This window comes from Euprymna scolopes, chromosome 13, assembly GCF_053919585.1.
Source record: "Euprymna scolopes isolate OS-2025 chromosome 13, ASM5391958v1, whole genome shotgun sequence".
Classification (NCBI taxonomy): Eukaryota; Metazoa; Mollusca; class Cephalopoda; order Sepiida; family Sepiolidae; genus Euprymna; species Euprymna scolopes.
The window spans coordinates 46,276,249-46,299,807 of NC_136494.1; the positions used below are offsets into that span (position 1 = coordinate 46,276,249).

Sequence of the window (23,559 nt, forward strand, 5' to 3'; positions counted from 1 at the left end):
TATCCCAAAATAGACTGGTATTTTCTGCCACTACTTTTCCACCTCAACACCTCAGGCAACAAATAATAAACCCATCATTGAAAGGTAATACATCAGTAGATGGCCTTCTATGACTTAAAGCTCTGATAATATTATTAGTAAAATAAATTTAGGAAAAAAGTTATCTTTCAAAGAAGATTTTTATTTCATTACTAATTCATTGAATTTTTTGCAAGCTATGTTAACATATAATAACAGGTCATATTTCATGAGTTGATGTTTATGAGTATTGTGCAAAATAATTAGCTTCTAAATTTATTGTAACCATAGTAACCAGTTGAACTTTTACTGTGTTGTTAACGAGGTCCAGCAACAAGTGTAAACAGAATAAAGGAATATATTCCTTTGTTCTGGGAATGTAAAAGGCAATGTCTCTCAATATTTTTAACCCATTAAAAATTGATACTTCTAAAAGTAAAATGAGCAGTTTAATGTAACCTGCATGAAGGAATCAAAATCTTGTTACTCAAAATGATTAAAAAGAACAAAACTAAGCATGTTTATATCAAAATAATGTATGCATTCGTGAGTGATTGTCTTATTGACTCCTAAGGCTGCAGTATGTTCAAAGTATGGGAATCTGATTATCTTTTATTCCGTGAGAATATAAAATCTGTGCATTATGAATGCATATCATATATTTCATATGCCTATAAAAATAGATACTTTAAGAAAGAAAAGAGAAAATTAAAGAAGTAACTTAATGTATTTGGTATGACCCTGAAATAATTTTTTAATTAGTTATGGGTTGAAAGCTATTATTATTCAATAAAATAGGTGAAAATTTCTTTATTATATATATTTTTTTATCATTTTCATTGAATATTGTTCAGCACCATGTCTGCTTCTGTTGACTTTAACAGCACTGGTGAAGACAGAAATATACATACAAGGGTTGTTCCAAAAGTATTTTTTTTTTAAACTCAAAAAGTTGAAGAGTTATGAAGACAGGAGCGGTACCATTAAAACGAGTGACCTTTTGTGCTCCAAAATTTATTTTTCTACATAGTCACCACCATTCTCAGTGCACTTTTGCCAGGAATATGACAGGGGTTGCTTTCTTTGAAGTCTTACACTGTTAATATCTGCAACAGAGAGATGAAACATTCAGGTCATGAATGCATAAGTTTAGTCATAACAGCGCAGTTTACAATCTCCTCTGATCCATTTGGGCGGAATAAAAATAGGAGGCATTATGCCTCTCAGAATAATAGCTCATCGCAGATATATTGTCACACACATTTGAAAATTACTTGAAAGGAATTTGGAGAGAAGCAGATGAGAAAAAAATGACATTTAAACATTTTTTGTTTATTATTTTGGAAGGAACATATGCTGGAACTTTATTTCTTAGCTAGAAGTTGATGCCGGTTGTACCAGCCCCACATGAGGCCTCAGCATCCCTATTTGTGCAGATTTGGCATCAAATATTATTTCACTAAAATTGAAGCCATGGAAACTCAAACTTTAAATCTTTATCATATAACATGATCAAACTAATCAATAAGTTGGCTGCTTTCCACATTCCAGCTCTTGTTTTTTAAAAATAGACATTTCTCTATTTTCAACTTGATCTGTAGCTTTAATAATATATTTAAAAGTTCAGCCAATTTCCAATAGTATTTTTAAATGCCATGCTTAACAGATATAAAAGTATTATCAGTCAAAAAAGACAAAATGATTGACGTGGTTATTGCTCTTTTTCTCTCACAACTCTCACTGTTTACAGAAACAAGAGCAAAATATGCAAATCCTATTCACATTAAATAAAATAGCTATTGGCTGCTGCAAAGAGAGTATATCCAGTAGTAAACTTTTCTCATAGAATGAAATAATTCTCAGTTACTGCAAAAAAGAGCATGCTCCAGATAGGCATTCTTTATCTCTATCTTCTCTATCTCTATCTCTATATAAATAAAATGAACTCATTTTTCCCCTCCGACTTTGACCTTTATAGGACTGCACCTGTATACATTTGGTGCAGCCGTATCATTCACAAACTGAATCACGACATCTGCCGTATGTTATAGGCGTATTACGTATCCAGTATCTCGCTGATCAGAGTTTCCTATATTCTGTCTGGTGAGAGTCCACTGTAAAAATCGGTTACATTTAATGGAAGTAGTAAAGTATACTCTCTCTAATAAATTCATCCTTCCACCGCCACTCACTTACACCGTTCCAGACCGTTCACAGGAGACATTTAAAACCGACCACCGGTTAGAATTTATCTAAAAACTGAACTGGACTTACGCTGAAACGAACCACGCTTACTTTGCCATTGGTTAGCATAAAACATAAACACAATTTATAAAGCATTTATTATAATAAAATTAGATTAAAACAGAACACAATCCGTTACCTGGAATTGAATTCACAATTACATTACTTCGATTTCGTTATAACCCGCGTGGTTAGAGTTTTATGAAAACCTGGATTGACATTTACGTGAAACGCACCAAACTTACTTTCACAAACACAACTTCCGTTTTGCTCTTTCCTTTCGTTCTTTTTTTCTTTCTTTCTTTCTTACCTTTCGTTGTCTTTTTCGCTTTTTTGGTAATGGTGGTGGTGGTGGTGGTGGGGGTACTTCCCTATGTTTCTCTTTCTTTCCTTAAACATAAACACAAACTAAACGCTATACGTTATCTTGAATTGCATTACTGAACACATTACTTCGATTACTCAACTTCCATTAACTTTAGACTCGCGTTGGTAGGGTTTTCTAAAAATCAGAACTGCGATTTACGGGACGGCATGTTTAACATCGTTACATTTTCATTTTCTTTTGTTGTGCTGATGGTGGTGGGGGGACTACTTTCCGATGTTTTCAGTCTACACGATATTTCACTTTTGTAAAGCTATTTCTTACCAAACTTCCTTTATAATCTTTCCTTTCGGTCTTTCCTTCTTTCTTTCTTTTCTTTCCTTTTTCTGCTCTTTCCATTGTTAAAACGAAACGAAACAACCTGATATTCCAGGTTTTACTTACACTCTATCACTCTACGACTCTACGACTCTTACTTGTGTATCCAACTCTATTTGTGCCACGTTCCTTTACTTTTTCACCGTACCACTTACCAGACGACATTCAGGTAAATAGAGTTTTATATGCGGCGATATTCACGTACATGGACTTCCCTTTTTGTTCTTTTTCTTGGGGGCCGGTTTACGTTACTACACGTTAGCCATGGATCGGGCGATGGATCGGGCGACACCCGCATTCCTCGCTGTCAGACGATAATACGACTTCTTTTTTTTAATTTTTTACTTTTATATTATGCTATGTTTCCACTAATTTCGGAATTCATACTCAGGGGACGGGTGACTTATTACATCAGTGGTTATTTATTTATTATTTTTTTGCAATTTATTACTTTTTTTCCCTTGGTGAAAGTTTCATTAAACCATTGATACAAAGCCTATCTGAATGTCAGCAGACGACATTCGAATGGGAAGAAACCGACTACGACCACAATGCAGACAAACAGGTTTACTTCAAAAACACATCGTCTGCAACGAATCGCTTACACAGAATAAAATATACCAAAATAATAAAACAACAACAACAACCAATAAACCAAAACAAATACACAATTACTTAAGAAAAAAATAATAATAATAATAATAATAACAATAACACCAGGAGATAATACAAAAACTATATCTGGGTAATTACTTTACCCTACCAAACTACATAAATAAAAACTATAAATTTTAATACTAACATGAAATACACATACTTACATTTTTCAGCGTACGATTCTTGGGGTTATTCAATATTGTTGCATTTTTATTCTTTCCGGTTTGCAGTAGAACCTCTCTTTCTCCACTTTTTATTTCGTTCTTTATTTACTTCTTTTTTTTGGGGGGGGGGGGAACATCTACCAATGATTTTAACACACATTTTCCATTGCGTCATGTACGAAATTTTACTTTGTTGTTTTTTGCGAACGCCAATATCATTCGGTTTGGCTCTAATTAATTCATGTTTTGTACTAACAAGGTGTTTTTTTTACAATGTCTTAGCACTTCACTTTACTAATTAACTCGGAAATAGACACAGAAAACTTTATTTTTCACCTGTACAAATACTTCACTTTACTAATTAACTCGGAGATAGATCCAGAAAACTTTATTTTTCACGTGTACAAATACTTTTTTCCCCTTTGGCACATTAAGTTTACTCCTTACTCTTTCGAATACAATAGAAAACTCATAGGAAACCTACAAAAAATTTATGATAAATCGGCTTGCACAACTAAGTCCCTCATTTTTGCCCGCCCAGTTTTGCACAGTTTACATATTTGGGTCCTTCTGTTTGCCGGGGGGGGGGGATTATAACTTCCCCAAAACCGGGGTATTGGAAACATCCACAGCAATGTTTTTTTTTTTTTTTCAACAAAAATTGGCCACTACAAGAACTATGATTATTTCCATTTTTGTCCGCAATAAATAACAAATAAATATACATCATTACCGGTTTATTTCGTTTGCAAAATACAGTCCGATGTTTGCATTTACATAAACTTTACTCCCCTCATATATTATCTACATCGATTCATAATGTGGTAGACTCATACATTTTGTTCATTAATGGAAACGTTGAATTTATTTCTTTCGTCGGTAGAAGAGGGGGGGGCAATAAAAACATAAACTGAATTCTGTCAGTTTTTTCTTTTTCAGTTGAAAAGGCAATCAAATATCAAAAGTCAAACATCAAGACCATAGAGCTCATTAGTTGAGTATATAACAATTTTTCACTTTTTACACAATACAATCTTTTATAAAATATGCCACCAAAAAAGACTTCCCTTAGTCGTAATACAACAGCAGTTGCAACCAGAAAAAGAAGTCGACAATGGGAACATTATGAACAGTCTCAGGAAGACACTTCTGGTACTTCCTTGAACGAAAATGCAAATCAGGACTATGGGTCACATCAAGTTACTTTTGACCCAGACTTATATGAGGCGGACCAGTCGCAACCTACGGATATAAACACATATGTGGAACTTAGGGTTGCGCAAAACAGACAGGCTATATTAGAAGCAATGCAGAGACACACATTACGCACAACTGCTCCTAAATCATCTTTCTGGTTGCACGAAGGACGTACATATGAGGCTACACGTACTTATCAATTACGCTCAGATGTTCAAATTGGCACATTGAGTAATGGGACACCTTGCAGACAATGCAAAGTAAAGAAATGGAATCGGGAATCACCAGGTATCTGTTGTTCTGGTGGAAAAGTTATTCTTCCAGATTTAGGTATACCTCCTGAACCATTACACTCACTTATTGATAACAATTCAATTAACTCAACACATTTCTTGAACAACATCCAGAGTTACAATAACTGCTTCAGTATGACAAGCTTCGGTGCTGAACAAATACGTGAAGGAGCCTACATGCCGACATTTAAAGTTTATGGGCAGATTTCTCATAGACTTGGTTCTTTGCTTTCCATCGATACTGGAAATCCACAGTATCTTCAAATATATTTCATGGATGATGATCAGCAAGAAGCTACGACAAGATGTAATTATGCTCCCAAAACAAAGTTTGACATTGTTCTTGATTTGCAAAATATGCTTCACCGAGAAAATAACTTTATCAAAAACTTCAAGATGGCTATGGAGCATGCTCCATGTGATGATTTCAAAGTAGTTATACATGCTGATAAAACTCCAAGACAAGAACATAAACGTTGTTTCAATGTTCCAGATGCACCTGAGGTTGCTGTTGTAATAGTCGATCAAGAATTTCATCAGCGAGATATCATCTTGCATCGCAGAAACCATCAACTACAGCGTATTGCTGTAACACATTGGGCATATGATGCTTTACAGTACCCAATCATTCATTGGACAGGTCAAGAAGGTTATAATTTCTTTGTATGGCAGACAAATCCTCAAAATAAAGAGTTAGTAATAGGAAAAAAAATATCAGCTAATGCTTTCTACGCATTCCGAATTATGGTCCGTGACGACAGTTTTAATATTCTGATTAAATGTAGGAACCTATTCCAACAATACATAGTTGACATGTATGCTAAAATAGAGCATGAGAGGCTTATCTACATTAAAACTCATCAGAGGGAGCTAAGAGTTGCTGATTACATTCACTTAAGAGATTCTGTAAATATTGATGGCAACATTGAAAATGTGGGCCGTTTGACCATACTACTAGCAACATTTACTGGGGGACCACGATATATGCATGAACGCACACAAGATGCATTGGTCTATGTGAGAAAACATGGAACTGCTGATTTATTTATAACTTTTACCTGCAATCCCAAATGGCCAGAGATTGTGAATGAACTCCTTCCATATCAACAACCACATGATCGGCATGACCTCATAGCAAGAGTTTTTCATCTAAAGCTACGTGTCCTTATGGATTTACTTACAAAAGGAAACATTTTCGGAGTGTTTGTAGCATATATGTACACTGTTGAGTGGCAGAAAAAAGGATTGCCACATGCTCATTGTCTGGTTTGGCTTCAGCAAAAATTGAGATCCTCTGACATAGACTCTGTTATCAGTGCAGAAATTCCTGATCCTGTAACAGATCCAGTTTTACATGATATCATTAGACACAACATGATTCATGGATCATGTGGAACATTAAACAGCTCTGCACCATGTCTCAAAGAAGGAAAATGCTCTAAGAGATATCCAAAGAAATTTTTAAATGAAACTCGGTCCGATCAAAATGGTTACCCATTATATCGACGATTGCCTACTGATGCTGGAGGCTTTGAAACAACAGTTACCCTCCCTGGGAATGCAACGTTTCATGTAGACAACCGATGGGTTGTACCATACAATAAACCCCTTTGTAAGATTTTTAATGCACATATCAATGTCGAATATTGTAATAGTGTAAAATCAATTAAGTACATTTGTAAATATGTAAATAAAGGCAGTGATCAAGCTGTCTTCACATTGGAAAATAATGCTCATGATGAAGTTAAGAGATATGAAACCGGCCGTTATATTTCCACTAATGAAGCCATTTGGAGAATACTTAACTTCCACATACATGCGCATCATCCCACAGTTATTCACCTCGCAGTGCATCTAGAAAATGGACAGCGGGTTTACTTCACTGGAAATAACGCAGCTGATAGAGTTGCACATCCACCTCCAACTACTTTAACAGCGTTTTTCAATTTGTGTAAAACAGACGCTTTCACACGTACACTTCTGTATGCTGAAATTCCCGCTTATTATACATGGGACACTCATAATAAAATATTCAAACGACGCTTACAGGGTAGGTCAGTTCAAGGCTACCCGTGTGTTAAAAAAACTGAAGTTTTGGGCAGGGTAGACACCGTGCATCCAAATCATTTTGAATGCTTCTGTTTGAGACTGCTTCTACATCATGTTAGAGGTCCACAGAACTTTAATGATCTAAAAAATATGAATGATCAAATTATGAATACATTCAGAGATGCATGTGCTGCACATGGACTGCTTGATGATGATAACCACTGGGATGCTACATTACAGGAAGCATCTGCATCTGCCTTGGCACATAATTTGAGACATTTGTTTGCTATCATGTTAACTACCTGTGCAGTATCTTATCCAACACGACTTTGGCATACACACAAAGAAGCATTAAGTGAAGATTTCCTTAGGGAACGCAATCAACATCCTGGGGCTGGTATAACTTTTACAGACAAAATCTTCAATACTGCTCTGGTTCATATTGAAGATATTACATATAAGATGAATGGTAAAACACTGACAGATTTGGGTCTTACCTCACCTGATAGATCTAATACACATCCTATTGTTACTGCTTGGACACGTGAAATTAGCTATCAACTACATGAGCAAGCATCAATTGTTCGGGACGGTATTGCAAAACTAAATAGTGAGCAAATTCATGTTTTTCGAACTGTAGTTAATACTGTTGAAGATCAGCAAGGTGGCCTTATATTCCTTGATGCACCAGGAGGAACAGGAAAGACATTTGTTACTAAGTTAATTCTTGCAAAAGTAAGGTCAGAAGGAAAAATAGCTGTAGCTGTGGCATCATCAGCAACCCTTCTTCCTGGTGGTAGAACAGCTCACTCCACATTCAAATTGCCATTATCATTAATAAAAGATTCTATTCCAATTTGCCATATAGAACGAGGATCAGATTCAGCTAAAATTTTACAGAATTGTTCCTTGATCATATGGGATGAATGTACAATGGCACATAAAAAAGCATTTGAAGCTCTAGATAAAACATTGCGTGATCTCAAGTCACGTGATGTTGTCATGGGTGGCATCACACTTTTATTATCTGGTGACTTCCGACAAACGCTTCCTATTGTTCCACGTGGAAGTCCTGCTGATGAGCTCGATGCTTGCATTAAATTGTCATATTTGTGGAAGTACATCAAGACTGTAACCTTATCTACAAACATGCGTGTCCATCTTAATAGTGACCCATTGGCTGATAAATTTGCTTCCATACTTCTACAAATTGGAGATGGCAAAATTCCAACAGACAAACATGGTAAAATTGTAATTACTTCAAGTATTGGATCAATTGTTTCCTCACTAACTTTGTAACAAAGTTTACCCAAATATAGCTGCAAATTATACTAATCCTCAATGGCTAACAGAAAGAGCAATTTTAGCTCCAAAAAATGATATGGTACACATCATCAATGACCAACTGCTTGATGAAATTCCAGGTGAGGAACAAATTTACACTTCTCTAGATTCTACTGTAGATAATGACCATGCTGTACAGTACCCTACAGAATTTTTAAATTCCTTGCAATTACCTGGTATGCCACCACACAAATTAAAACTGAAATCTGGATGTCCAATTGTGTTACTCAGAAACCTTGATGCTCCACGACTATGCAATGGAACAAGATTATGTGTAACACGAATGCAACCTCATGTGATAGAAGCAGTCATATTGACTGGTGTAGCTACAGGCGAATTGACATTTCTTCTAGAATACCAATTATTCCATCAGATTCAACAATTCCATTTAAAAGGCTTCAGTTCCCAATAAAATTATGTTTTGCCATGACAATAAATAAGTCGCAAGGACAAACCTTGGCAGTGGTTGGTCTGAACTTAGCTTCTTCTTGCTTTAGTCACGGACAGTTTTATGTAGGATGTTCACGGGTAGGTTCCCCACACAATCTATATATATTAGCACCAGAGGGTAGAACATCAAACATTGTGTATCCAAGAGCTTTATACAAATAGGAAAGCCAATTCTCTCTTCTATTATTATTTATAGTTATTTTTTGCTGTGAATTATCAGCATGGCAGTCTCATAAGTATTGTCCACACTCCACCCATATTCCTGTCAGGTCAATGTTTTAAAACTCTGATAGGAAATTCTTATGGGAAGTTTCTAATCTTTTTCATTATAGAATGTGTACCTTTTTCTATTCAAAATTTAATTTAATACAACCGTTCACTTCTTTCATGTTAAGTTACTTAAAATCACTAAACTCAGTTGCAGTGCTCCGTGGCATAGTGGTTAGCATGCCGGACAATTCACATTATATTTTCACATTCGCGCTGACCTACCGTAGTCTTTTTTTTTTTTTCATAAACACCTAAAATGGATTTTCTTGGTGGCCGAGTTGTTAACATCGCATGTTTTTTTTTTTTCACACTTAATTTTCCAACTTCGCCCCAATACTCCGGGTTGGATCCTTCCTACTTACCTAACATCACTTTTTTTTTCTAAACAATCCCCACCCCGGAAACAAACACCCGGCCAACGATTTTTTTTATTCTTTTGTTTTGATTTACTCAAAACCGCACACACCTCGAAACATCCGAGCAACGCCGGGTACCCCTGCTAGTATAGAATAAAATAACTCTGAGCTCCTGTAAAGCGATTATGCTTAAGAAGTGCACCCTTCTTTTAGCTCAAGATATGAACACTTCCCATAAAGTAAAAACGTTTTCAGCTTCTGCACAAAGGAACATGCAGGTTTTCTGTTTCATAATGTCATCTTCACAATTGTTAATCTTATCGATTCATCTTGCATTTTATTTTTAAAGCTGTATTACTGTCAATTAATATTTAACATAAACAAACAAGTATTTTTGGAGAGGTTTTCGTTTCAATTTGGGATGTTTACTCTTTGAATTTTTTTACTTTTGCCTTGGAAATTATTTATCACTATTTTTACTTTTTGCATGTATTTTCTAAATAGTTTTTTATGTTTTATATTTTTAGGCGAATCTATCATTTAAGAATGATGCTGCGGAGTTGAGACACATCCAGAACACTACATACATTCAAATGAAAAACGAAATGGTAATTTTTCTATTTGAATTTATCAGGAGGATGTTGTATAATGAATAACATCTTGGCATATAGAATCGGCTAATAATATGTCTTACATTTCTGAATTTTTGAGATGCGGATTATGCATATTATTTGGATTCTTGGGACATCCATTTTCATTGTGAGTGTTATTTTCGCAGTGATTCGGTCAATGTAACATTCAGGTTTATATTGTCGAATTTGAGAATCTTTCTCTCAAACTCAGGAATCTGCACAGAATTTCAAACAGAATCATTTATTTAATCCACAGGGGTAGCATGCTCTTGTTCTGTCAGCCATGACTGGATACAGATTCTAAGTAATTCACAATTGTATTTTTCCGTTATCCACATTAAACATTGAATCTTCAAACTCCAGAAAAATGTCATTTTTACAACTGAATTTTTCCAGGTACTTTAACCACTGCGCAGTCCTTGTGAACAATTTTGTATGAATTTTAGAAACCTTAAACCTATTTTATTTATAGTAAATATCACTATTTATTACTACATAGGTATATATATTATTATTATTGCTGCTTAATATATATATATATATATATATATTATCTATTATTTATGATTAATGGTTCCCATATGTTAAATCCTAAACTAGGTCTACTTAGTAATTGATAATCACCCAACATATGTGCTACTTCTTTGGATTGTCTTATTCTCCATTGTTCTTCTGTCTATAATTTTTACTTCATCCCATAAGGGTAGATAGTTTCCCTTTTCCTTCAGCCGTATCCAATTTTTTAATCTTTCTACATATTACAGTTTTTTATGTTCTTTTAACTTTACTTTTACTGAACATTTTGTCTAATTTTCCACATTTACATGGGATCTCATACACACAGTTTTTAGTCATGATTTTTTTCTGTAGGTGGCTTGACGAAGATACCTTCAGAAAGTTAAATTGCTCCTGAATAATGTCCTAATGTGATATGGATTACATATTTGAATTTTCTCCGACAGGTCCTTCATCTATAATATTTAAACTGGGTGATGTCCTTTGGTGTCTGATCCAGATTTCTTGGAGCTGATGTCATACTTTCTGGATAGTTGTTTCAGTAAATGGATTTCTCTTAAATTATTTTTTTCCTCTTGATATGCATTACTGTCACTACATGTTGCTTTTTTTCTCGAATTTTGTGGCAACAGACGATTCCTTTCTGTACATTATATGAATGGTGGGGGTTGAAGTTTAGGTGCATTCTAGTGAAAGTTGGCCTTCACTATTCCCGAGTTTGATAAAATACACCTGAAGATGGTCAGTGGTTATATTAATCGAAACACTGAACTATAGTTCGAAAAATCCAAATAATACAAATCATTTATGATGTGTCCAAATCTTGGATCTATTATGATGACCTAATCATGAGGCGTTCTATTTTGTTACCAGTAGCATCATTGATTTTTAAGTTTATAATTATTAATGTATGATGTTCTTTTGTTGATCAACTCGTGAGAAGTTGTAACAGCAGTCCCCCAAACACGTGGTTGGAAATCCAACAATCGTCAAACGTCACAATCCTACTTCTCAACTTTTATACAGCATATTTTCTCCATTTGCATGCGTGTGGCGAGATTTCGCGAGACCACAGCTTATAAAACCACAAACGCCATCTTTAATCTCTGTTTATCACCCGACTTCAATCGACACACACATGTGGTAAGACTTCTGTTTCCTTAACAAGACAACATGCCCCCTCTCTAGATCACATTTCGTACTTTTTCATCCACTGTGGCAGTCGTCTTCCCTTACTCAGCCTCCGACGTGTTTCACCACCCTCTTGCTGCACATTGCTTTCCACTGTTTCACTTTCAACTGGCCTGATGTCAAGAATATGTCTTGGTACCCCATCTACTGCAATGTTCTTACTCATATTACGCGTCCTCTGCTCCACTGTATGGTACATCGTGCCTCTGGGGGCTTCACCCATACTTCATCCCAGAGTTTGATGGTCCCTGTTGCCTCTGTCTCCCTGCACATGCCCCGATCTAGGCAACATATTGTACCAGTAGACAGCTTGCTAAAGCAAGGTGCTCCCTCTCTCTGCCACTGCTTTTATTGTCCGATGGTTTCTTTCCACAATCCCATTGCCACTGGGTTTATAGGCAGCTCTGAAGAATTGACGAATATTCCATTTCTTCAGTACATCCACCATTGTTACCGATCTAGGTTTGCTGCTATTTCATTGGCTGTTTCACCTCGCAGTCTTCTCCATACGGGCAACAGTCAATCATTGTCATGTAAAGCCCATCCCTGTAGTGGGTTACATCAACTGTCAGTCTTTCCCAGGTCACAGTCACACTTAATTCTCCAGCTTCGTGCATGCTTGGAGCAGGGTCAATTGACTGACACCTGTTGCAAATCCTGACCACTTGCTTTACTTGTTCCTTGGTGACACTCGGGTCGACTTTTCTCGCCAGGTACGACATCCTTTCCATATGGTGCAGATCGTACAACTCTCGCACCCCATAATTATCCAGATCAGACACTGCAGCAATATCATTATTTTGGGGCACAAGCCAGGTCTTTCTCACTCTTGTGAGAATATCCGCTCTGTTCTTCTCAGAGGCCACCTTGATTATGCGCAGCTTCAGAGAAAACTCTTGCATCAGCTCAGCCAGCATCCCAGGTCTGCACTTCATTAGCATCTCTGCTGCCCCTTTCATCTTTACTCTCTTATCATTTGAAATCATTGATTTTAACCAGGCAAACACAGTGACAGTCTGTTTTTACAGACGCCGCATAGTCCCCATTTCAAGGCCAGATTCACTCCTTTGGTAACTGCATCCAATTCTGCCACATTGATGTCACATTCTTCCTCAGCCAGGCCGTGTCCTCCACAACCACTCCACCCACTTCCAAGACAACATATGGTGAATGCTGCTTGCATCACACCACACAACTCCATCCAGTGTTCACGGCACATTTCATGTTCCCCAAATTGGGTCTTGCCTTTCCACTTCTTTCGGGACCTCTTTGATAAAGGTGGCTGTTCTTCCTCCCACTTTATCATCTCATCCTCTTTCTTCGGCATGCCTCTTGATGTAGCTGCATGCTGGTCGGCAACGGAGTAATGCATGATCAGCCTGCACATAGTAATGGTACAGTGTCGATCAGAGCCAAGGCCTTTTGTCCTTCCACAACAATCTCTCGCTTGGGTATCTGCTGCGAGTGTGCCATTATTCCCAAGACAGGGCAGCCGCTGGTGCTTCAGCTCCCCCTTGCCAGTTTCCTGAACTCGTACAGTTCACTGCTATGTGATCACTCTGGTTACACCTGTGGCACACCATCTTTTTGTGGAACTTTCTGCGGTCTCTCCACAAATGCAGGCCCCCCACATTTGAAACATACACCTTGTGGTCTCAGCCAACTTCTGTTCACATCCTTCCACGCTGTTGCCGCTATTCCTACGAACCCAGAGGGTTGGGTGCTCACTAATATTTTTGCAGTTGGAAGAAGCTCGCTCACCTCCAACGTCTCAACACCCAGGACCTGCTGCAACCTCTTGGAAGTCTCCTGTGGGAACTCAGTGACAAACGCCATCTTGGCCATGGGACTTGCTGCCTGCTCCTAATTCCTGATAGCTCCACCAATCTTTTAATCTCATTAGCGTACACCTCATCTCTTTTAATCTAGTGAACGCCTTAAACGGCCCCTCTGCAAATGCCTGGATCAATCTGACTTTAATTGCGTCAGTATCATCTTGTTCCCGCTTATTCAGCTCCAAGTATAGGGCTAGTGCATCCCCCTCCAAGAATAATTGTATCACTGTGGCAACATCACCCATCTTTTGGAGCTTCACCACTAGGTTCACTTTCTTTAGCCAAACCACTACAGCGCTTTCGCCACTAAGCTTTATCCTATTGTTCAGTGACAATAGCAATATTATTGAATGTTCAGAAATCAATATCACCAGAAAAGATTAAGAAATGAGTTGGAAGCTAAAGTAACTGTTGAATTGAAATTCCATTTCTAAATTTTTTAGATGACGATTGGTTATTAATATTATTTGGATTCATTCGACTACTGTTCTCATCTTGAGTGTGATTTTCACAACGTTTCGGTCGATGTAACCTCCGACCTTCTTCAGGTGTATCTTATCGAACTTGGGAATGTTTCTGTTGAACTTGGAAATTTGGAATTTGGACGGAGTTTCGAATGGAACCCTTTATTTACTTCACAAGGGTATTGTGCTCTTGTTATGTCAGCCATGACTGGATAGAGGTTCTAAGTAATTTGCAATTTTATTTTTCGGTCGTCCACACTAGGAATTGAACCTTCAACATTCAGGAGAATATCACTTTTGCAGTTGACTTTCCAACTACTCTAACCACTACACCACTGGTTCTTGCGGAAACGTTGTGAAAATGACAGTCGAGATGAGAACAGTAGTCCAATGAATCGAAATAATATGAAATATATTCATCATAACTTTAAGCTTTTTTGAATGAAACTTGCTTAGCATTCAAGTAACCTGACTAGTTATACTACTATTAGAATTACTTTCACATTGCCTGCTATGTGATCTGTTGATTGGGCTGCATGAACAGCTGACTCATTCAAATATCAGATGATCTCCAGATATTTAGTATTGGGAATCCCAGATTAAATGCTATATAGGTAGTTTTAGAAATAGAAAAATATAAGCATATTTTGATTTCCCATCAGCGATTTAGCAGGGTCAGAGAAGGTTAAATTTGACAACCATCAAACTCCAGTCACCTTTTGACAACCTAGATAGAATGTACCAGAAATTAGGGGTGACGGGATTGTGGTCGTAGGCTTCCGGTTGACGACTACATGGGCTGAGAGTGGTTTTAAGCAGCAGATGAAGCAAACGGGAAATTGGGCCCCTTCCGACAATCTGGGCCCGAGATGATAGGCTTGCCTTGAATAAAAGATTGAAGCTTCAGTCCATCTTGTTGTCCATTAATGAATCTGTCTGCAGTGACCACTCCCCAACGAGATGGAGACCAGCGTCCAAGAAGATATCACCCGCTGGCCAAGGCAACCAGGTATGTTCACATTACATTGCGCATGCATGTCTCCTCGGAAACCTTCCATGGCAAGAAACAGTGTAAGGATAAGAACACACACCCACACACACATATAACAGTGAACTGCACATAACCTACGTAAGAGCATACACACCCATGCCCGTATATGTAAGAACGGTGATAAACACACAGACGCTTAGTAGTAAAAGTAACAAGAAACAGTAAAAAGAAAACGATTAGTAAAGTAAACGATTTAATAGATTTTATTATAAACATGCAAACAACTATTTTCAACAAATATGCTGTTAAGCAGAAATCAAATATAATCACTTTTTTGCAGCTACAAGAGTATGCAATGAAATGAAAATAATATAGAAATGTTTTTGTTCTTTCTGTATGACCTAGTACCAAATAATATAGTTTCTGAATAGGAATTCCTGCACTCATACAACAATGGGTAATTCTCAAAATGAGAGGCAATAATACACCAGATTTAATTTTTTTGTAGTCACCAAGTTAAGTTGCCAACAAAATTTTCTTTTTTCTTTTCTTTTTTAGAAAAAATTGGCCACAATCCTGGTTGGTGTTAAAAAAAATCTGAATCTTACAGTAAGTAATTCTTCACAACACAAAATATTTACTGAATTTGTTTGGAATGTCTTTTCAAATTTGAGAAATTACTTTGTTTGCTTTATTAAGTATTTCAATTTATTTACACATCCCTATAAGGGCCTGTCTGTGGAGCTGTTATTCTTAATTTTGAATTACTTTTTTAATCACTAATTTATCTTCTTTTTTTTTTTAAATGCACCAAAGCATCTCTATAAAACAAAATATATATCTGTAAAAATGTTATTTGCACCAAAGTATGAGTATTATGATACACTCACATACAAAAAGGAGGAAAATTGCATAGAGAGAGAAAAAAAATGAAATGAAAAGACAAATGGTTGTTTTATACAAAATAAATTGGTTAAGAAATATTTTATTTATTGTCCTGAAGACGAATTAGTCACTTGAGAAGAGAAAAAGAAAGAAAAACAAGTAGAAATATCAGCAGTAGTGAGTATAAGTGAAAGATGAAAAAAGTGGAGAAGAGGAAGAGAGCTCAAAGAGGGAGAAATGTTGAGATGCATTTTTGAAAAGAGTTGGAGAAAAAGGGAAGTTAGAGAGAGACAGAAATTGTGCAAATAAGGTGCCAACAATACCATGTGGTGAAATAATTAAATTCAGTTCAGAGCTTGAACAGGGACAAGACATTGTATGTTCCCATGCAGAAAAAAAAACACACAATAAGTTTAGATTTGTCCATCCAACATTAGAGATTTGACTTGAATAAGAGAAGTCTATTAATTGTTGAATGCTAAATGACCCAATTATGTGATACAAGCATTTGAAAATATCTTGTATGAATAAAGATATAATTGACAGCTGATGGTATAAAGTATAAGTTTGAGTAACTCTCCTAATATTTCACACACATATTTCTTCTCCCAAATCAACATATAAAATATAAAGCAATATAAACATGTAAAATATGAAGCAGAAAATAACTAATCACTAATTGTGAAATTATTTGTGTATAATGCATACACAGCCAGAATACTAAACTTTCCAATTCTGGTTTGATGCCATCTATGATTAAATAATGAGAGGAAATAGTTATACAAGCTATTTTGTCTCTTACTAATTATTCTAACCTTCCTGAGAACTTTAATTTAGTTGTATATATTGTTGAGTTGTGTTTATTGTTGTGTTTATTGTTGAGCTATTTTTATTGTTGAGTTGTGTTTATTGTTGAGTTGTATTTCTTTTTCAATATAAATCAATCTGATTAATTTATCCTACACTTGAACGCTCTTATTAATAGTCTCTATTTCTTTTGAGTTGCAATGGAGATTTTGAAAAGAAACCAAATCTCTATTGTATTTTTATCATTTTTATTTGTCATGCAAAGATTGCAGTCATTTTTCTTCTCCATAAATCTTCCACTGATTGTCAATAGTTTGGCTCAAAGGAGCGATCAGCATCATCTCCATGTATGCACTAATGCTCAGCACAGGAAGACAAAGATAAACTCTACCATGACTTCTAAGCAGCTGTACATCACATCCTATCAGGTGATTCTCTGATAATTGCAGGCAACAGAAATGCTGGAGATATTTCGACCTGGGCATGCAGTGTGAAAATGGTGACCGACTTGTCCACTTTGCTTCTGCAAATGGTCTGATCGTTATGAATATTCACTTCCAGCACTGTGTAACTCTGGTCTGTGCAGGATGGCAAGCTTCATTACCAGTTCTCAGGCATATCTGGGGTGAGGATATATCGGCAGCAAATATCACTCTGATCATGAATTTGTCCATGCAAACCTACATGCAACTATGGTGGAAGTAGTTTGTGAAGTGTCCTATACAGTTCAACATAACCAATCTGATATGAGCTGCAGTGGAATTTGTGGAGAAGGTGAACGTGGCAAAAACTGGCAATTAGAGTATATTATAATGCACACTGGTGGACATTTAATTATATTATAATGTATATTATAATATAATTAAATGTATATTATATTATAAAGTATATTATAATGCACACTGGTGGACATTTTCCATTTGAATATGTGGGAACATGTGTAAGATCAAATGGTGGCTCGAGTAAACTCTGAGATCAGGACATACTTTGAACGTTGGATGGTGATCACTAATCTGACCGAGCGTCTTGTGCAGTGGAAAGAACACTTCAATGGGTTGCTCAATTACCCGCCTCTAAAGAAATGCAGCAGGTCCTATATTGGCTTGTGGAGAGGATGCAATTCCTGCAGGAGTATACATGTTGGGGATGTTTGGGTACATTGTGTCTTTAGTGTCGTGTGGATAACCAAGACCATTCTTGATGACTGGAGTGAAGCAATCATCCTACCTTTCTACAAAAGGAGAAACTGGAAACTTTGTTCAAATCAAGAGTATCACCATCATTGTAGCAATACACATGGCTGTTAAAACGCTTTGGATAATCACAGATTTCAAAGGGTTTCTGCTAAAATAGTCATATTTTAAAAACCAAAGCACTTTAAGTCTTCAAAATACCACTGTTTTGTTCAGAAATGAATATACTTTCAAATGAATTAGTAAATAATAACATACATTATATATTTTTAGAGTTTTAAGCAAATAAAGTGATAAAAATGTGAACATCATAAAACGGCATTTTCGGTAAGATTTTGTAACGACATCCCCCCCCCCCCGATTTCTAAACATTCGTACCGTGTTTCTGTTAAGAACTTTTTAATGAAATTTGGAAATTAGCCAAAAGAGATGTCATTTTTAATAATTTCGAGTGTCCGAAATTCATTTGACCACTCGTTTTTTTTGTTGTATTAAAAAAAAGATTTCAAAATGATGAGTATTGAAAATTTCGAAAAAAAGATTTTCTTCGGACACTCACTATTAAATAAAACAATCTTTTTACTATGTTTATTCGTTAAAAAGATGATTGGACAGTGTTTTCTCTAGTGGTACGTAGCAATTTAAAAACATAATATCCGAAAAAATCGTTATGAATTTGAATCAAGACTTCTGTAGTATTAATGATAGTAGTAGCAGCGATAATATGGTGTAAACAGACGTTTTGTTTTTGTTGTTTATTTTTATTCCAAATCGATTTTTTTTTTTTATTGAAAATCTGGTTATAAAAAAAAATTCTTACATGTTTAGTTAAAGCTATTTTGTTATCAACCATACAAATATTTAAAAAAAATTGAGTAGTAGTAAATTTTAAAATATTTTAACAAGTGAAAATGTGAAATATGATGTTTTGGTTCACATGTACGAACGGTAACACACTTCTAATTTTCGTCCCTTAAAATATGTTTTCAGTGAATTATCGAATCAAAACTAATCTACCCGATTATTAAAAATAAAATAAAAAAATAATCATTATTTAAATATTTGTAGGAGGTGCTCAGTTAAAAAATAAAAACGGTAGGAAAAGACATGAAATGTAATTAAAAATCAAAATAACATTAATTCAAAATTTTTAACAATTTGTCAGCTTTAGCAAAAACTTGTTTCTTTTTTTAGAATTTAAATACTTGATATTTTTTCAAGCATCATGTTTTCTGTTAGACGGACATCACTTTTTTAAATAACATTTATTTTTGTCTGTTTGTCATAATTCTTTTAAAGTTTCACAATGGGTATCAAACACCCTCTTAAAAAAACTCGCTTAATTCTATGTCTAATCCTAGGTATGAGTGGCAAGCCTCCTCCTAAAACCTTTAGCCTTAACAATAATGCTAAGTACAAGTGGCAGAGCTCCCCACTAAACAAACTTCCTCTGTGAGCTCATATAAACGTAAAAAAAAGCATAAAAAACGTTTAAAGAAAGTGCACATGATTAATCCCCCATAAAAAAATAAATTGGTCAACTGTCCTAAAACGCTAGGATCGTCTTGAAATGGTGAACTATTTTACATTTATGTGAAACCAGCCCCCACTCTAAATTCTAAAATTGTTTTTGTTTTGCTTCTATCAAGTCTTCAGGATGTTCGCACATAATATTCCTTAGCCCTATCATTAACTCAAAGTCAGAGTGGCAACCTCCCCACCTTCCCATAATTGCACAAAGACCCTCTTAAAACCATGCATAATCGCCTTTTAGAAAACAAACAAATAAACAAAAAAACACCCAGGATATATCTATCATAGGGAAGGGGGGGGTAACTGCCCTAAAACGCTCAAATGATTCAAAATGGAAAATCATTTTACATTAAATTCTAAAATAATTTTTGTTTATCTTTTAAAGTTTTTCAAGTTGTTCACATGCAATTGTCTATAAAGGTAGAATCACATATTGTTGAGAGGTGGTCAGATGGGGAGGGGTAGCAGAAGGTATTAATCTACAATAATACCAAAGAAATATTGCAATATATTCATTTTTAACCAATCCTAGATTTCGATTTCAGTTTTTGGCACATAAAATGCATTACAACTAAACTTTGAGTTCTCTAACTTCTTTTCTTTTAATGAATACATGACATTGACATTTTTAGCAATCGCAGCATATTTATGTGCATTTACTGCAGATTATTTGGGAACCATTCATTTCTGGAGATTTTCAATAGCATATTCAGATTCCTTGCACAAAAATACACTTTATGGCAAATTTCATTGCTTAATCTTGTGTTTTAACAAAGATATAGCATTTTTACTGAGAAAGTAATGCAAAAAATGTGACAAAACACATATTGTCTTAAAGAGGGGAAATATCCAAACACGCAGAGCATAAAAATAGTCATAACTTCCTTGATTTTAATTGGATTTAAAAAATTTAAAAAGATTCTTTCTAAGCTTATCAAGCTCTTTATATATATATATATATATATATATATATATATATATATATATATATATATATATATATATATACTCGGGTTTTTTTATTCAGAAGTAATGGACTAATGAATTCAACGAGGTTGTTAGATAGTGCTCAATAAAAAGAGCTGATAATACTTGTTTATTGTTATATAAACATGCTCACATCCTGCTGCTACAAATAGCCACTTGTTTCAATCAACCAACAGATATCATCAGGCAGCGACTTGACTATTCAAAAGTTCAATGAATAACCTGAACTTTTGAATAGTCAAGTCGCTGCCTGATGATATTTGTTGTTTGATTGAAACAAGTGGCTATTTGTAGCAGCGTGGATGTGAGCATGTTTATATAACAATAAACAAGTATATATATATATATATATACCAGTATTGAAATATTTTAAGCCATTTAAAGTTTTTCATGTGTATTACTAATCATTAATATATCATTTGCAGTTCTTCTGAAAAGGTTCCAGAAAGCTTGCAATCTCTGTATATGCTCAATGCAGAGTAGCTTCCATCCAGGAAGAGGCTGTATTGATTAATTCAATCTTCGTTGCTGAGCTCATTAATGGTTCACTATCCTCCTGAGCTTTGTCGATTTTGTAGCTGCTATCAACTCCATTACTGGTTTGAGTATTAGCATATGATGATGAGTCAGAGACCTTTGAGATGACGGTTGGCATTTGACAGAGATATGCACTATCCCTCAACTCTCTTTAATTACATTATAGACTACATGTGTCAGATCTGGCTTATGCTCATGATATCGTATATTACTGGGGGTCAATTGTGAACATGGTGTAAGTTGCACTTTGCATGGGTATGCGCATTAACACATTGAAAACTAAGGTCCTCTCTTTCTTGATCTCTCTGGAGAACTCAAGACTGCTGTTTCTGAATGGCACTATTTTGGACAATATGAAGTCATTTGTGTACCTTGGGCCCAGTTGTTCCATCCGAACAGGATACAGTGAAAATCAATTAGGTTGGGAATGATGTATCTGCTCTTGTACATCTACTGAGGCTATAGAAAGACGCCAATATTAACAAAGATGTGTATCTAGAGATCCGTCATTTAATCGATTCTCCTTCATGGCTACAATAAATTGCCAATGGAGCTGCTTGATTTGCAAAAGAAGTTTTTGACAGTAACCCTTATCCCTGAGTGGCTTCCGGGCCTTGATAAGTGGTGATCACTGTGTAAAAAAAAAAAAAAAAAACTGCCTTTGCCATATCTTGCTTTGTGGGCTGACTGTGTCCCAAATACTGCCCTCTGCCAACACCACAATCTAAAGTCTCTGTGGCAGAAATGTTTTTGATAGTTTGTGCATACACCTTATCTTTGTGAATGAAGAACTAATTTGTAATGTAATCTTTCCTACCTCTCTGCCTGGGTAGCATAAACGTGGCAGTAAATGACTAATGAAGTGGACAAAGACTATCAAGTTCACAGGTGACTGGCCTTGAATGGTTGAATCACAATTGCTTAGCCATCATGTAACCCATTTCAAAACTACTGTGATAGACTGCCATGATTCAGGATATAGTGCAGGATAAAGAAGCTAACTCAACCCAATTAGGTTGAATGGCACTGCATCATCTATCAACCTAAGAAGATGAAATGATTGCTATTATTTCTTGACATGTGTTCTTAACTAATGATTCCTTTGTGACAAAAATGGAGGAACAATCTATTCATAATAGTATGTAATAAGTAAACATAAATATAATAATAATAAATACATTTCAGAAAGAGAAGTATGCATATTTTATCTTCTATTATATAAACAGCTGTGTGTGTGTGTGTGTGTGTGTGTGCGTGTGTGTGTGTGTGTGTGCGTGCATATGTCTGCTAAAAAACTTTTCTCATCCACAGCGTGCATGCACGAACATGGCATCGTTAGAGTGATGTCTTAAACAAAAAATATTGGAGAATTAGAAAAAAAATCGTTCAAAATGTGTAGAAATATCGTTTTGTTTGAGGGGAGATATATAAAAACCTGGCTTTGAATGCGATTTGCAATCTTTCATTTTAAGGAGCTAAATTTGTGATGTAATAGTATCTGTGTACTTGTGGCCAGATCGATAAGAGTGTTCAGTTACTAACTTCAGTTATGTGAGTTTGCACCCAGCATCATTTTTTTGTTTTTTTTGCTAACAAAAGTTTGCTTTTGGTTTCACTTCTGGCTAATAACATCCAATTTTTTTTTTTTTTCAACTGGGCAATATTGTGCCCCTGCCACCTGGCCCCTGTTGTCCATTGTTACAACTTTTTTGGTCCCCCGACAAAAGGAGGGGGGACCTGTAAATTCATCCTTGTTTGTTCGCCTGTTCGCACTTTTCTCAATAACTACACCTTGGAATTTTAAAAATTTTTACACAAACATTAAACATGATATGAGTAAAAAAGTAACAGACCGGATTTTCTAGAAAATCTCCGGTTGCCCTCACTAGGGGTGTCTTTCGGGTGAAAATGGCTAAAATTGACACTTTTGTGCTTATTTTAAAAAAATCGATACCTTGGATTTTTATAAAACTTTCTGAAAAGTTGTAACTAACTGATTTCTATATAATTTTGTTTGTCTATACTTTGCAATAACTCTTGAGTGTGCGTCAGGGACTCTTTTAAGGCTAATAAGAACACTCCATTTTTGGGACTATTTTACCATATTTGTCTAAAGTTTTCTGTGTATGTCTATTCAGCAGTTTTGCATGGTGCTAAACTTAGTCATTTCTTTTTTTTGCATGGTGCAGAACTCAAATTTACATATGTTAAGGCCTAAAACTGCACTGTTTGTTAATTTTCAT

The 23,559-nt window shown here is 35.6% G+C and overlaps 1 protein-coding gene across 6 annotated transcripts in view; it reads left to right on the forward strand.

The window, feature by feature from the left end:
- Window positions 1–23,559, forward strand: part of LOC145292005 (prominin-1-like) — a gene marked incomplete at its 5' end in the record, with an annotated part of 563,543 nt that overhangs the window by 356,687 nt on the left and 183,297 nt on the right. For all 6 annotated transcript variants that reach the window (XM_080137986.1, XM_080137989.1, XM_080137988.1 and 3 more), the window contains 2 exon segments: window positions 10,273–10,353; window positions 15,933–15,983. In XM_080137986.1, coding sequence (XP_079994112.1) covers window positions 10,273–10,353; window positions 15,933–15,983 — 132 coding nt within the window.